Source organism: Salvelinus sp. IW2-2015, linkage group LG26 (genome assembly GCF_002910315.2).
Source record: "Salvelinus sp. IW2-2015 linkage group LG26, ASM291031v2, whole genome shotgun sequence".
In the NCBI taxonomy this organism is placed as follows: domain Eukaryota; kingdom Metazoa; phylum Chordata; class Actinopteri; order Salmoniformes; family Salmonidae; genus Salvelinus; species Salvelinus sp. IW2-2015.
In genome coordinates this window covers 11,899,490-11,915,578 of record NC_036866.1, presented here as the reverse complement: position 1 = coordinate 11,915,578, position 16,089 = coordinate 11,899,490, and the positions used below count along the sequence as shown (strand labels likewise).

Here is a 16,089-nt window from a genome sequence, read left to right as displayed (position 1 = left end):
GGTGGGGGATACATTGAATGGCCCTTTTACGTTGGCCGAGATGAAGAGAGCATTAGCTAAAGCTGGGATAACATCTCCTGGGAAGGATGAGATGTGTTACATCATGATGGCTCATCTCAGTGACACTGCAATGGGGAAAGTATTGGGCCTTTACAATAAGGTGTGGCAGGAAGGGAACTGCCTGGAAGTTGGAAGCAGGCGATAGTGGTGCCAATACGGAAACCTGGAAAAGACACTACTAGTCCTTCAAGCTATAGGCCGATAGCGTTGATATCTCATGTATGTAAAATTATGGAAAGGATGATAACGGAAAGACTGATGTACTTTCTGAAGAGTAGAGGACTGTCACCAGATCAAAGTGGGTTCAGGAAAAGCAGGGGGAACAATGGAACCTGTATTGTGCCTCGAGTCAATCATACTTAAGGGACAGGCAAATAAAGAGGTGGTGGTAGCCATTTTCTTTGATGTAGAGATGGCTCGTGATATGATGTGGAAGGAAGGCCTACTTATCAAGCTGGATAACATGGGGGTTGGACAAAGGGTTTTTATCTGGATACATTTGATTTTTGGGCGATCAATACGAGTGAGGGTGGGGAGCTCTGTCAGAAAGCTATGAGGTAGATAATRGTACCCACCAGGGAAGTGTCATTAATAACAGCTGGTGCGCGATGTCTAACATTAAAGTCTCAAGGTATTGCTCACCTGAGGTGGAGTACCTTATGATGAGCTGTAGACCACACTATCTACCAAGAGAGTTCTCATCTATATTATTCGTAGCCGTCTATTTACCACCACAAACCGATGTTGACACTAAGACCGCACTCAACCAGCTGTATAAGGCCATAAGCAAACATGAAAATGCTCACCCAGAAGCTGCAAACCATTACAGACTACAAAGGGAAGTACAGCCGGGAGCTGCCCAGTGACACGAGCCTACCAGACAAGCTAAACTAGTTCTATGCTCGCTTCGAGGCAAGTAACACTTAAACATGCATGAGAGCACCAGCTGTTACAGAAGACTGTGTGATCACGCTCTCCAAAGGACGATGTGAGTAAGACCTTTAAACAGGTCAACATTCACAAGGCTGCAGGGCCAGACGGATTACCAGGACATGTACTGCAAGCATGCACTGACCAACTGGTGAGTGTCTTCACTGACATTTTCAACCTCTCCCTGTCCGAGTCTGTAATACCAACATGTTTTAAGCAGACCGCCATAGTACCTGTGCCCAAGAACACTAAGGTAACCTGCCTAAATGACTACCGACCCTTAGCACTCACATCTGTAGCCATGAAGTGCTTTGAAAGGCTGGTCATGGCTCACATCAACACCATTATCCCAGAAACCCTAGACCCACTCCAATTTGCATACCGCCCTGACAGATCCACAGATGATGCAATCTCTATTGCACTGCACACTACCCTTTCCCACCTGCATAAAAGGAACACCTATGTGAGAATGCTATTCATTGACTACAGCTCAGCGTTCAACACCATAGTGCCCTCAAAGCTCATCACTAAGCTAAGGACCCTGGGACTAAACACCTCCCTCTGCAGCTGGATTCTGGACTTCCTGACGGTTCGCCCCCAGGTGGTAAGGGTAGATAACAACATATCCGCCACGCTGATCCTCAACACAAGGCCCCCTCAGGGGTGCGTGCTCAGTCCCCTCCTGTACTCCCTGTTCACTCATGACTGCACAGCCAGGCACGACTCCAACACCATCATTAAGTTTGCTGAAAAGTGACTATGCCTCCTGTGATGCATAGTCACTTTACCCCTACCTACATGTACATATTACCTCGACTAACCTGTACCCCCGCACATTGACTCTGTACCGGTAGGGTTAGGGTTAAATTTTTTACTTTCGTTTATTTAGTAAATATATTCTTAACTATATTTCTTGAACTGCATTGTTGGTTAAGGACTTATAAGTAAGCATTTCACGGTAAAGTCTACACCTATTGTATTCGGAGCATGTGACAAATAAAGTTTGATTTGATTTGATTTTGATATGATTAGTCCTTTGTTGTTTTCCATTATGATTGACGATGTATTCTCTCAGGTGAGATCTGATATTGGGAGGTCGTTGTTTGCGGATGATGGGAGTGCTGTGGAAGAGAGGGAGAAATATTACCCATAGAGCCAGAAGAGTTCAAGAAGTGATTAATGAAGTAGAGCAGTGGTCCCTTAGGTGGGGCTTCAAGTTTTCAATTGAGAAAACACAGACTGTGTTTTTTTCTAGAAGGAAGATTGGAGAGGAAATATACTTGAAGTTGTATGGAAGGAATCTGGGGAGGGTTTAAGTTCCTGGGCTTCTGGTTTGACACTTTAAATGACATGGACGGAGCATATTAAGAGAGTAGTTGTCAAAGGAAAGAAAATATTGAATGTGATGGATTGCTTGTCAGGAATGGAGCGGGAGCAGATAGAATGGCATTGAAAATGATAYATAGCGKTGTTAAGGTCATCAATGGATTATGGAAGTATAGCATATGGATCAGCAGCTCAGACATTTTTTAAAAAGCTAGATGTTATCCAGGCCAAAGCCCTAAGAATATGTTGTGGAGCACTCAGGACCTCCCTGGTGGCAGCGATGCAGGTAGAGTTGGGAAAGATACCGTTTAAGTTAAAAAGACAGCTGGCCATGACATATTGTGTAAATCTACAAGGACATAAGGCTACACATCCTACAAAAAAGGTGAACTAAATCTGAATACAAGCTTTGGGTGGATAGGCAATTACATGGCGAGAGAGATGGGGTTGTTTGGGAGGAAGTTCAGCCCCTCTGTGGTTCTCTCTGCTTTCCCACCTTGGTTTCTCCCTCAGCCAGTGATAGATCTAGGGTTGCTTGAGAGGGTGTTGAGGAAGGAGTCGATTCAGTTGTAAGTGAACATTTAAGAACACAATAGTATGCTTTCTTTAATATATTCACAGATGGATCTAAGAACCCTAAAACAGGGACGACGGGGCAGTGACGAAAAGAGCTACGGATAATTTATCTGTTTATACAATGGAGTTGTTGGCCATACTATTGGCTGCAGAGTGGGTGGAGGAGGTGAGGCCAGAATTCATGTGTGTCTCAGAGCGGAAAGGATGTATTTTATGAGGTTTTGCAGTGCTTATATAGGGTGAAACAGATGGGGTAAATCCTACCCAATAATCTCGTCTCCCTAAGGAAACGAAATACATAATGAAATACTACATCCCCTTTAGATTTCCCCAGCAGTTCACTTAATCCTGGCCTTTCAACCCCATTACTCCTCAAATCTAATGACAATCACTCCCTTTCTCTCACATATTTCTGGCACTGAAATAGAACATGTTCCACTGTCTCCATCTCYGCCTGACAATGATCACACCTCCCAGTCGGACGTTTCTCCACCAATTTCAATGTACTATTTAGCCTTGTGTGTCCTAGTCTCAGCCTTGTGAGTACACTTTCCTCCCTTCTCTCTCGGCCTGAGGACTTCCCTGCCCCCACCTTTTCCTGGATCTTATACAGGTGTCTTACCTTACTCTCTCTGTTACACAATTCTTGCCACTTTTAACCACTGTTCTTATTAACCCCTTGGCTTCTGCTTTACTGATTGACAATTCCATCTCAACATTAGGATGTTTAAGAGCCTGCTTGGCGATAATACCCACTTCCTCATTCCCCTCTACTCCCACATGAGCTGCTACCCAGAGGAACATAACAAATACCCCCATCGATTTAGACTTCCACTGTCTCTGATCCACACTCCAGTCTAGTTGGTGGCGGTAATGCGCCTTAAAGTTGTTTGCCAACCGCCATATAAATCCACAGAAGAAGAAGACGACGAATCCACAACAACAAAGATGTCGGATCAATACGCCACCGTTCAGAAAGGCTCCCTGAAATTGAAAGGGATTGGAGTTGTGTCAGCTGGTAAAAAGTATGTATTTCATGTTATTATTACTTATAGGTCAGTGTGCTCTAAAACTCATGTATCTCTTTCACCTTGGTCGGACGTGAAAGAGTAGCTAGCTCTGTCCCTATTAACCAGCTAACGTTAAATTCGCTAACCAGCTAAAGTTAGCTTCGCTACAAGCACACATGGCAACAACAGCAACATCATCGGTTGTTCACTGTAAATTGTTACATACGTAGCTAGTGTCAGCCTATTCATGTAGTTTTAAGTGCAAGTAAGCAGACATGTAGGCCTAATCTAGTATTTCCCTCAAAGCTTTAGCTGGTGTAACGTTACCTACCTACCTTATTTTTTATTTTTTTAGAAAGAAGAAGAAGGACAAAGAGAAGAAGCGTTTGGAGCAGCAAATTAATACAAATCGAAACGAAGAGGAGGAGACCAAGAGTGGATACATTGACAAAAGAACACCAGCTCAAATTGCATTTGACAAGATGCAAGAGAAGAGGGTAATACTCATTGTTCTAGCTAAATGTATTGTCCAACTGATGTTAAAGCACTGAAATAGATACAATGTTGGTCATGGGATGAAATGCTTAAAGTTTAAATTATTCACACCCCCCCCCCCCTTTCATTTCTTTAAGCAAATGGAGAGGATTTTGAACAAAGCAGAAAAAACTCACAAGAGGAGAGTTGAGGTAAGACATTTTATTATTTTATGCGTTAATATTCAGAAAATACACTTGGACATTTGAGTTCTACAAACTCCTGGCATTTACAATAAACAAAGGTATTTTTGTTGTATTGCAGGATTTCAACCGTCACCTGGACAGCCTGACAGAACATTACGATATTCCTAAAGTCAGCTGGACCAAATGAAGAGGACTACTGGATCACTATTTTAGAATATGCTTTAAAAGTTCCTTTTATGCCCATTGTGACACGTTTGTTAATATGTAATTTGGGTCAGTTCTTAAATTCACTCTGGCTATATCCTCAGATTTAAGAGCACTCATCTGTGTGCCAAAGCGCAGAATAACTGATGAATTTGCTAATGCCGTTGAATATGACAGATTGTTGCCAGCAGCACAGTTATTCACCAACGCTCTGGATAACATGAAAACAGCCTAACCAGTTCTGCTAGGGTGAGTAAAATGATCAGTGAGGTGTTCTCTCATTTGTGTCTGGAAGTAGTTAGCCAGTTAGCTTGGGTGYTTTACTGCCGTGTAAGGTCAGAACGCTCTAATCAATCCTACTCCTCAGCCAGAGCTTCCAGTGTATGTTCTGAATTCATGAATAGACAATCTTACAACGCTCTGAATTTACAAACGCCCAGAGTGCACTCCAGAGTGACTTTACGAACACACCCTTTGTGAATACATTTGTTTCATATGCTGAATTATACAAGATTACAAGAATGCTGTTGTAATCATGTGTATTTGATTAAAGTGAGCTACCTTTCCTTGTATTTGGAAATTCATTAATTTATACGCCATAATGTTGATTGTAATTATTGAATGTGTGTAGTTAGTTGCTGTAAAGATTGCACAATGACATTTAGTTGGTATTTTCCACAGGCTGAGCTGCAGAACCATCTATTTGTAAAGTAGAGGCATAGAGATCCTACAATTATTATTATAGCCCCAAATTGTTGGAGTAGGTGTGCTGATCTCAGATAAGTTTTGGCCTTTAGATCATAATGAATATGATTATATGTACAGATCCTTGACCAGCACTCCTATTCTGAAACGCTTTGTGTATACGCGCCCTGGTCTCTTATACCACCACATGCATAAATAAGTACTGTGTAGTCTCTAAAATAATTCTAATATGTAATTGAAAACAATATCGACCAAATGATGTCTTATGTATGAATGAAACATTTGTCTTGGAAAAGGTGTTGCTAGAACATAGTTTCCAACTCTAGCGGCGGTTTCGGGGTAGAGAGAAGTTGCGAGGGCAGCATGGAGAGGAGGAGCAAAAAGTGAATCTGAAGTTTAGGGAGGAAGGGGGAGTTGGGGTGATGAGTCTGTGAAGGTTGTGATACAAGAGTTGATTGGGGAAGTTGTCAATGCTAAAGTGTTAAGAGATGGGAGCTTGTTGGTGCTCTGTAAGGACATGGCGCAGAGGGAAAAAGCTCTGYGCGAAGTAAATAGGGAAGTGTAAGGTGGTGTCTAGCAGCTGGCCTGGTCAAGCAGGGAATCAGTGGATTAAAGGGGTGATGACAGGAGTGCCTTTGCACTAAAGAGGTTAGCGTCAACTTGAGAAGGCATTGTAGTAAAYGTTCAAAGATAGCAAGCAACAAGGGGTGGAGTTAGGGTAGATAGCCCATCTATTCTGTTAAACTTCAAGGACCGGGTACTGCCAAATAAAGCAACCATAGGATATATGAGCTATTATGTGAGGGTTTATGTCCCGAAGCCTTTAAGATGTTATAACTGCCAGAGGTTTGGGCATGTGGCAACAGCATGTAAAGAGAAAATCAGGTGTGCCAGGTGTGGAGGGGAGGATGAGTATGGGAAGTGTGGGGATGGTGGAAGGGCGACACGTGTGGGAGATGATTAAGAGGATGAGTGGAGTCACAAGGGGGTGGGATTATCCAGTGTTGACGAGTGGGGATGATATGGCAGTAACAGACGAGAAGGCAGAGATAATTGACAAAGCGTTTGTCCAAATGCATAGCTCGGCCAATTTGTCAGAGGGAGGGAGAGAGAGAGAACGAGAGAGGAGAACCCTGGAGTGCTGGATAGGAGGGAGGATGTAAATGATGCATTGAATGCACCATTTACCATGGCAGAGATAAAAAGGGCAATAGGTAAGGCTGGGTTAACTTCACCTGGGAAAGATGAGGTGTGCTATGTTATGTTAGCCCATCTTAGTGATGAGGCACTGGATAAGGTATTGGTGTTGTACAACAGAGTGTGGGAGGAGGGGATACTACCAGGCAGCTGGAAGGAGGCAGTAGTGGTACCAATCCGGAAGCCAGGGAAGGACGCAATGAGGCCAACATGCTATCGGCCAATAGCTTTAACATCACATGTATTTAAGATTATGGAGCGTATGATTTCGGAGAGGCTAACTTACTTCCTGGATAACAGTGGGCTAGTATATGCCCTGTCAGAGTGGGTTCAGGAAGGGTAGGGGAACTATGGACCCAGTGCTCTGCTTAGAAGCAGAGGTCACGAAGGCTCAGGTGAACAAGGAGACTGTTGTAGCTATCTTTTCAGTTGTGTAAAGTATTTAAGTAAAAATAATTTAAAGTACTACTTAACTAGTTTTTTAGGTTATCTGTAATTTACCATTCATATTTTTGACAACTTTTACTTCACTGCATTCCTAAAGAAAATAATGTACTTTCCCTGACATTTTCCCTGACACACCAAGAGTTACATTTTGAATGCTTACCAGGACAGTTTCAAATTCACACTCTTAAAGAAAAAATCCCTGGTCATCCCTACTGCATCTGATCTGGTGGGCTCACTAAACACAAATGCTTAATTTTTAAATGATGTCTGAGGGTTGGAATGTGCCCCTGGCTATCCGTAAATAAATAAAAAACAAGAAAATCGTGCCGTCTGGTTTGCTTAATATAATGAATTTGACATTTACTTTTGATACTTAAGTATATTTAAAACCAAATGCTTTTAGACTTTTACTCATGTAATTTTCTATTACTGTGTCTTTGCTTTTACTCAAGTATGACAATTGGGTACTTTTTCCACCACTGGTCTTTTTTATGTGTAGAAGGCATATGATATGATGTGGAAGGAGGGGTTGTTAACCAAGCTTGATGTTATGGGGGTAGGAGGAAGAATGTACAACTGGATAAAGGATTTCCTGTTTGGAAGGTCTATCCRGGTGAGGGTGTTGAAGACTATCAGACAGCTACCTGGTGGATAACGGTACACCGCAGGGGAGCGTCATTAGTCATCTGTTCTCAATCTTGATCAATGATGTTTACTCAGGTACAGACGGATATTGGGAGGTCATTATTTACAGATGATGGGACCCTTATGGAAGAGGGGAAGAAATGTGCCATACATAGTCATGAAGTTACAGGAAGCAATTGATGAGGTAGAGCGGTGGGCATTAATGTGTGGATTCAGGTTCTCTGTAGAGAAAACTCAGACAGTGTTCTTTACCAGGAGGAAGGTGTGAGATGTGGTATGCTTGAGGTTATATGGAAGAAACTTGGAGAGGGTGGGGTAATTCAGGTTCCTTGGGATATACTTTGACACTAGACTGACCTGGGCAGAACACATTGAAAGAGTGGTGGGAAAGTTTAAGAAGGTGCTCAATGTGATGCGCAGTCTGACGGGGAAGGAGTGGGGGGCTGGGCGTTCCTCACTGAGGACCATGTATGTTGCATTGATCCGATCTGTAATAGACTATGGAAGTATAGCGTATGGACCTCATTTGAAAGGCTAGATGACATACAGGGGCAAGAACTCAGAATATGTAGTGGGGTGTTTTTGACCTCCCCAGTGGCATCGCTACAGGTGGAGATAGGGGATATGCCATTGCAGATTAGGAGACAGCATCTGGCAATTAATTATTGGGTCAACCTACAGGAACATGGGGTGTCTCATCCTGCGAAAGGGATTTTACAGGCATGCTGGGAACATGAGTGAGGACAGAACACAAGCTTTGGGTCGGCGGGTAATACCCAGGTGAAGGAGATAGGACTATATGGAAGGGAGTTCAGTCCAACGGTAGCTATTCCTATAAATCTACCTCGCCCCTACTCCTGCCTCCAGTAGTTCTAGAAGTGTTGGAGAGACTACAGAAAGATAGGGATGGTGTTGATCCATCTGATTTGTTTAAGAGACGTCTGTATACTGTGTATCAGGATTTTGTGGCCATTTACACAGATGGTTCAAAAGATAGTGCAGGAATGTGGGGTGGCAGTCAGGAAACATATTACAGATCATCTTGCTGTATATACGGCGGAGCTGATGGCCATACTGTTGGCCTTGCAGTGGGTGGAGGAAGTCAAGCCAGCCAGAGTAGTTATTTGCTCTGATTCATGTGCAGTGTTGATGAGTCTGCAGTCCTTTAGCTCAGGTAGCAGACAACGCCTACTTTATGAAGTACTACAAATCTATTGCAGGATTAGATAGATGGGTATACAGATAAGATTTACTTGGGTCCCAGACCATGTGGGGCTGGAGGGGACTGAGGCAGTTGATGTACTGGCTAAACAAGCACTTAGTAGTAGGGATGTTGTAGTTTCAGTAAACAAAGCAGAGGCAAAAATCCTGATATGGACAGTGATGGTGGAGAGATGGCAAGAGCAGTGGAATAGAGATACTAAGGGCGGGCATTTATTTCAAGTTCGGGGGAAAGTCGGGGAGGGGAGGACGGCAGGAAGGGACAGAAGAGAGGAGGCTATTTTTACAAGATTACGGGTGGGACACAGCCAGTTGAATAAGACTTTAAATGTGATTGGAAAGCATCCAACGGGAAAGTGTGATTATTGCCAGGAAACAGAGACCGTGGAGCATGTATTGTTACAGTGTGGGTAGGATCAGAGGGATAGAGAGAGGCTTAGATCTAGTATGAGGGAGAAGGAGATACAGGAAATTAGTTTAAAGAGTATATTGGGTGGAACTTCATTAGATATAGTCTCAAGTACTTTATATTTTTTGAGCAACGGGGCTGGCAGGTAGGATTTAGTTTATCCTTGTCTCTGGCTCACACTCGAGTAGAGTAGGTGGCGGTAATGCACCATAACGTTGGATGCCAACCGCCGATAAACCCCACCRAAGAAGAAGGCGGTGACAGCATCCCGGAAGTGGCGCATATAACGTTTTGTGTCTTCTGGTTTGTGAAGTGACGTGTGCACAAAACCCGGTCAATGGTAGCGAAAAACACCTAGCACCCCTAGTTGGATGCTACCCTACCGCATTTAAAAAAAAATATTTAGATATTATAAATATATTTATCACCAACTCGTAGTAAGTTACGGCGAACTAGAAGCAAAATGTCAGCAAGTGCTGTTTACGTGTTAGACCTCAAAGGCAAGGTAAGAGGACATGACAGATTTGGGTTAGCTAACGTTAGCTAGCTAGCTAAATAACAAGTGTTTCACATTAAAATGTTTAGCTAATAATGCATTGGTCGATTTGATGAACAAGTTACAATATAAAGTTAGCTAGTTTACGTTATAAGAAAAATATAGAGTATTGAATTTGAGAGCTTTATCTTGACATGGGAAAGTAGTGATGGGWACCCGAGGCTTTCTGAAGCCTTTGGGGCTTTTACCAAATTGTGCCGAAAAACGGTTAATTACTCGGAGCTTTTTAACAATGCAAGTTAGTGATGATCGTCGGTGCCAAGCGTGCCGGTTCCAGTACACTTTTTTTGTTTGTTGTTAAAATGTATGAACTCACATACATAAGTCGTTCTGGATAAGAGCGTCTGCTAAGTGACTAAAATGTAAATGACATCTGCTGGTCAGCAATGAAAAGTACCGTTTGATGTTTTATACGTTTTTTCCCACACTATTCATCAAATTTCAATGGTGCAGCGGTTAGTCGCTCGTCTTCGTAGCCTACAATTAGTTACCATTACGTTGCAGATTCGTACCTTACATTATGCTTTCCTTTTTTTGCTTTGAATCACTTTTTTCCTATCAAAAACGGAATCTATGGTATTATYTAAGATCCTTAAGACAAGTAATTGTTTAAAGCTGCAATATGTAGGTTTTTGGGCGACCCAACAAAATTTGCATAGAAAAGTAAGTTATAGATCAGTCATTCTCGGTGAAAGCAAGTAAGACGAGGTTGATCTGGTCTATGTGTGCTATTTCTATGCTTTACGGTCTTAAGTTTTACTTTTCATTATTTTACTTTCGGTTTGGTACACGAGCTTCAAACAGCTGAAAATACAATATTTTTGGTTATGGAAAATATATTTCACAGCAGTTTAGTGCGACCTGGCCAAGGCGTTCGACTCTGTCAATCACCGCATTCTTATCGGCATACTCAACAGCCTTGGTTTCTCAAATGACTGCCTCGCCTGGTTCACCAACTACTTCTCAGACAGAGTTCAATGTGTCAAATTGGAGGGCTTGTTKTCCGGACCTCTGGCAGTCTCTATGGGGGTACCACAGGGTTCAATTCTCGGGCCGACTCTCTTCTCTGTATATATATCAACGATGTCGCTCTTGCTGCGGGTGATTCCCTGATCCACCTCTACGCAGACGACACCATTCTGTATACATCTGGCCCTTCTTTGGACATTGTGTTAACTAACCTCCAAACGAGCTTCAWTGCCATACAACACTCCTTCCGTGGCCTCCAACTGCTCTTAAATGCTAGTAAAACCAAATGAATGCTTTTCAACCGTTCGCTGCCCACACCCGCCCGCCCGTCTAGCATCACTACTCTGGACGGTTCTGACTACTACAAAATACCTAAGTGTCTGGCTAGACTATAAACTCTCCTTCCAGACTCATATTAAACATCTCCAATCCAAAACATCTCCAGTTCCTATTTTGCAACAAAGCCGCCTTCACTCACGCCATACCAAGATGGCTTAGCAGTGTAGACGTGTTTCTTTAGTCCTCTCGTGTACGTTTGTATTTTTTCGTATTTCTTGTATATATTTWAACATTTTTTTTCTATCTCTTTTCGATTTTTAATTCGATTATACCTTCCGGTAACCTACCTCACCCAATGTGATACGGAATCGCTATTATTTTTTAACTTTGGAACACTTTCAAGAACCCCCAGTAGCTAACCAGCTAATCAGCTACAAGCTAATTTAGCCATTTTTTGCCGCTGCTAGCAGCTTTTACCTTCTGCACAGACACCAGCCCAGTTATTAGCCTGGATATTACTCACCAATTTACCAGCATCGGACTGTCTCTCGACAACAACGCCGGATTCCTGCCGTAATCCCTGAGCCACTACTTCTGATCCTCACAGCTAGCTGGCAGCTAGCGCCAGCTAGCGCCCACTGCCACAAGCTAGCACCAGTTAGCAAACACAATTCTACAATTCACAACCTCTCTTTCGCCATCGCCATCCGGCTTGGATTCTCTGTCGACACGACCACGTCTGGTCTGCAGACGAATACCCCATCCGCTGTGCCCTCAACCGGCCTCCGTCTGAGCAGACCCCCTCCGTCTGAGCAGACCACCCCCGGGCTACTAACTTTAAACGCCGCGGGCTAGCGTTAGTGGAGGCCTCCCTGCTCCATCTACGCTGCCCCCTGGACACTATGATCACTTGGCTACATAGCTGATGCCTGCTTGACTGTTCATTAATTCACGGTACTCCATTCTGTTTATTTGTGTTTTATCTGTCGGCTCTGTGCTTTAACTCAGGACTGTGTGTAGTTAATCCGACCCTCTCTGCCTAGTCGTCGCCATTTTTTTACCTGTTGTTGCTGTGTTAGTGGACTAGCTGCTGTTATTCTACCTGTTGTTTTAGGCTAGCTCTCCCAATCAAGACCTGCAATCACTTTATGCCTTATTGTATGTCTCTCTCAAATATCAATATGCCTTGCATACTGTTGTTCAGGCTAGTTATCATTGTTTTGGTTTGCAATGGACCCCGTAGTTCCACTCTCCGTACCTCTGATACCTCCTTTGTCCCACCCCCACCACATGCGGTGACCTCACCTTGAGACCAGCATGTCCAGAGATACAACCTCTCTTATCATCACCCAGTGCCTGGGCTTGCCTCCGCTGTACCCGTGCCCCACCATACCCCTGTCTGCACATTATGCCCAGAATCTATTCTACCACGCCATAAATCTGCTCCTTTTATTCCTTGTCCCCAACTCCTAGGCGACCAGTTTTGATAGCCTTTAGCCGCACCCTCATCCTACTACTCCTCTGTTCCTCGGGTGATGTGGAGGTAAACCCAGGCCCTGCATGTTCCCCAGTCACCCTCATTTGTTGACTTCTGTGATCGAAAAAGCCTTGGCCTCATGCATGTCAACATCAGAAGCCTCCTCCCTAAGTTTGCCTTAAGTACCCGCTTTAGCACACTGTGCCAACCCTGAGTTCCTTGCCGTGTCCGAATCCTGGCTTAGGAAGGCCACCAAAATTCTTGGATTTCCATACCCAACTATAACACTTTCCGTCAAGATAGAACTGCCAAAGGGGAGGAGTTGCAATCTACTGCAGAGATAGCCTGCAAAGTTCTTGTCATACTTTCCAGGTCTATGCCCAAACAGTTCGAAACTCTAATTTTAAAAATTAATCTCTCCAGAAATAAGTCTCTCACTGTTGCCGCCTGCTAACCGACCCCCCCCTCAGCTCCCAGCTGTGCCCTGGACACCATCTGTGAATTGATCGCTCCCCATCTAGCTTCAGAGTTTGTTCTGTTAGGTGACCTAAACTGGGATATGCTTAACACCCCGGCAGTCTACAATCTAAGCTTGATGCCCTCAATCTCACACAAATCATCAAGGAACCCACCAGGTACAACCCTAAATCCGTAAACATGGGCACCCTAATAGACATTATCCTGACCAACCTGCCCTCCAAATACACCTCTGCTGTCTTCAATCAAGATCTCAGCGATCACTGCCTCATTGCCTGTATCCGCCACGGGTCCGCGGTCACAACGACCACCCCTCATCCATGTCAAACGCTCCCTAAAACACTTCTGCGAGCAGGCCTTTCTAATCGACCTGGCCGGGTACCCTGGAAGGATATTGACCTCATCCGTCAGTTGAGGATGCCTGGTCATCTCTTAAAAGTTACTTCCTCACCATATTAGACAAGCATGCCCGTTCAAAAATGCAGAACCAAGAACAGATATAGCCCTTGGTTCACTCCAGACCTGACTGCCCTCGACCAGCACAAAAACATCCTGTGGCGAACTGCAATAGCATCGAAGAGCCCCCGCGATATGCAACTGTTCAGGGAAGTCAGGAACCAATACACGCAGTCAGTCAGGAAAGCAAAGGCCAGCTTTTTCAAGCAGAAATTTGCATCCTGTAGCTCTAACTCCAAAAAGTTCTGGGATACTGTAAAGTCCATGGAAAACAAGAGCACCTCCTCCCAGCTGCCCACTGCACTGAGGCTAGGTAACACGGTCACCACTGATAAATCCGTGATAATCGAAAAACTTCAACAAACATTTTCTCAATGGCTGGCCATGCCTTCCTCCTGGCGACTCCAACCTTGGCCAACAGCCCCGCCCCCCCCGCTGCTACTCGCCCAAGCCTCCCCAGCTTCTCCTTTACCCATAGCAGATGTTCTGAAAGAGCTGGAAAACCTTGGACCCATACAAATCAGCTGGGCTTGACAATCTGGACCCCCTATTTCTTAAACTGTCCGCCGCCATTGTCGCACCCCTAACCAGCCTGTTCAACCTCTCCTTCGTATCATCTGAGATCCCCAAGGATTGGAAAGCTGCCGCGGTCATCCCCCTCTTCAAAGGGAGACACCCTGGACCCAAACTGTTACAGACCTATATCCATCCGCCCTGCCTATCTAAGGTCTTCGAAAGCCAAGTCAACAAAACAGATCACTGACCATCTCGAATCCCACCGTACCTCTCCGCTGTGCAATCCGGTTTCCGAGCCGGTCACGGGTGCACCTCAGCCACGCTCAAGGTACTAAACGATATTCATAACCGCATCGGATAAAAGACATTTACTGTGCAGCCGTCTTCATCGACCTGGCCAAGGCTTTCGACTCTGTCAATCACCATATTCTTATCGGCAGACTCAGTAGCTCTGGTTTTTCTAATGACTGCCTTGCCTGGTTCACCAACTACTTTGCAGACAGAGCAGTGTGTCAAATCGGAGGCATTGTGTCCGGTCCTCTGGCAGTCTCTATGGGGGTACCACAGGGTTCAATTCTCGGGCCGACTCTTTTCTCTGTATACTCAATGATGTTGCTCTTGCTGCGGGCGATTCCCTGATCCACCTCTACGCAGACGACACCATTCTGTATACTTCCGGCCCTTCCTTGGACAATGTGCTATCTAACCTCCAAACGAGCTTCAATGCCATACAACACTCCTTCCGTGGCCTCCAACTGCTCTTAAACGCTAGTAAAACCAAATGCATGCTTTTCAACCGTTCGCTGCCTGCACCCGCACGCCCGACTAGCATCACCCCCTGACGGTTCCGACCTAGAATATGTGGACATCTATAGTACCTAGGTGTCTGGCTAGACTGCAAAACTCTCCTTCCAGACTCATATCAAACATCTCCAATCCAAAATCAAATCAAGAATCGGCTTTCTATTCCGCAACAAAGCCTCCTTCACTCACGCCGCCAAACTTACCCTAGTAAAAACTGACTATCCTACCGATCTCGACTTCGGCGATGTCATCTACAAAATAGCTTCCAATACTCTACTCAGCAAACTGGATGCAGTTTATCCCAGTGCATCCGTTTTGTTACTAAAGCACCTTATACGACCACCACTGCGACCTGTATGCCCTAGTCGGCTGGCCCTCGCTACATGTTCGTCGTCAGACCCACTGGCTCCAGGTCATCTACAAGGCTATGCTAGGTAAAGTGCCGCCTTATCTCAGTTCACTGGTCACGATGCTACACCCACCCGTAGCACGCGCTCCAGCAGGTGTATCTCACTGATCATCCCTAAAGCCAAAACCTCATTGGACGCCTTTCCTTCCAGTTCTCTGCTGCCTGCGACTGGAACGAATTGCAAAAATCTTGAAGTTGGAGACTTTTATCTCCTCAACAACTTTAAAAATCTGCTATCCGAGCAGCAACCGATCGCTGCAGCTGTACATAGTCCATCTGTAAACTACCCACCCAATTTACCTACCTCACCCCCCATACTGCTTTTATTTATTTACTTTTTCTCTCTTTTGCACCCAGTATCTCTTCTTGCACATGATCATCTGATTTATCACTCCAGTTGTAATCTGCTAAATTGTAATTATTCGATTTATTGCCTACCTCATGCCTTTTGCACACATTGTATATAGATTCTCTTTTTTTTCTACCATGTTATTGACTTGTTTATTGTTTACTCCATGTGTAACTCTGTGTTGTCTGTTCACACTGCTATGCTTTATCTTGGCCAGGTCGCAGTTGCAAATGAGAACTTGTTCTCAACTAGCCTACCTGGTTAAATAAAGGTGAAATAAAATAAAATAAATAGCCTGTGACAAATGAGGGGACACGAACAACAGGTATAGGCCAATTTTAAAAAGGTTCTTTATTCTACAACAAACTATTAACTTAAACTAAGAAA

General features: G+C 44.3%; 2 protein-coding genes across 2 annotated transcripts in view; both read left to right on the top strand.

Moving 5' to 3' along the window:
- The first annotated feature begins 3,765 nt into the window (after positions 1 to 3,765).
- Positions 3,766 to 5,358, top strand: LOC111952300 (protein FAM32A-like). The gene is made up of 4 exons (XM_023970864.3): positions 3,766 to 3,917; positions 4,258 to 4,399; positions 4,535 to 4,588; positions 4,701 to 5,358. Exons 1-4 carry the CDS (start codon positions 3,766 to 3,768, stop codon positions 4,767 to 4,769), a joined length of 417 nt encoding a protein of 138 aa, XP_023826632.2. The 3' UTR covers positions 4,770 to 5,358.
- Positions 5,359 to 9,701: 4,343 nt separating this feature from the next.
- Positions 9,702 to 16,089, top strand: part of LOC111952299 (adaptor related protein complex 1 subunit mu 1) — a 32,405-nt gene continuing 26,017 nt past the window's right edge. Inside the window, exon 1 of the mRNA XM_023970863.2 lies at positions 9,702 to 9,915. Within this exon, the coding sequence (XP_023826631.1) occupies positions 9,874 to 9,915 (42 nt within the window). The 5' untranslated portion in view covers positions 9,702 to 9,873. The remainder of the gene's footprint in view (positions 9,916 to 16,089) is intronic.

Bases quoted from the DNA above. Each gene is read 5' to 3' on its own strand.
- LOC111952300 (XM_023970864.3), top strand. From the start codon at position 3,766: ATGCGCCTTAAAGTTGTTTGCCAACCGCCATATAAATCCACAGAAGAA. The intron at 3,918-4,257 runs GTATGTATTTCA...TTATTTTTTTAG, and splicing joins GTTGTGTCAGCTGGTAAAAA to AAAGAAGAAGAAGGACAAAG. The intron at 4,400-4,534 runs GTAATACTCATT...CATTTCTTTAAG, and splicing joins ACAAGATGCAAGAGAAGAGG to CAAATGGAGAGGATTTTGAA.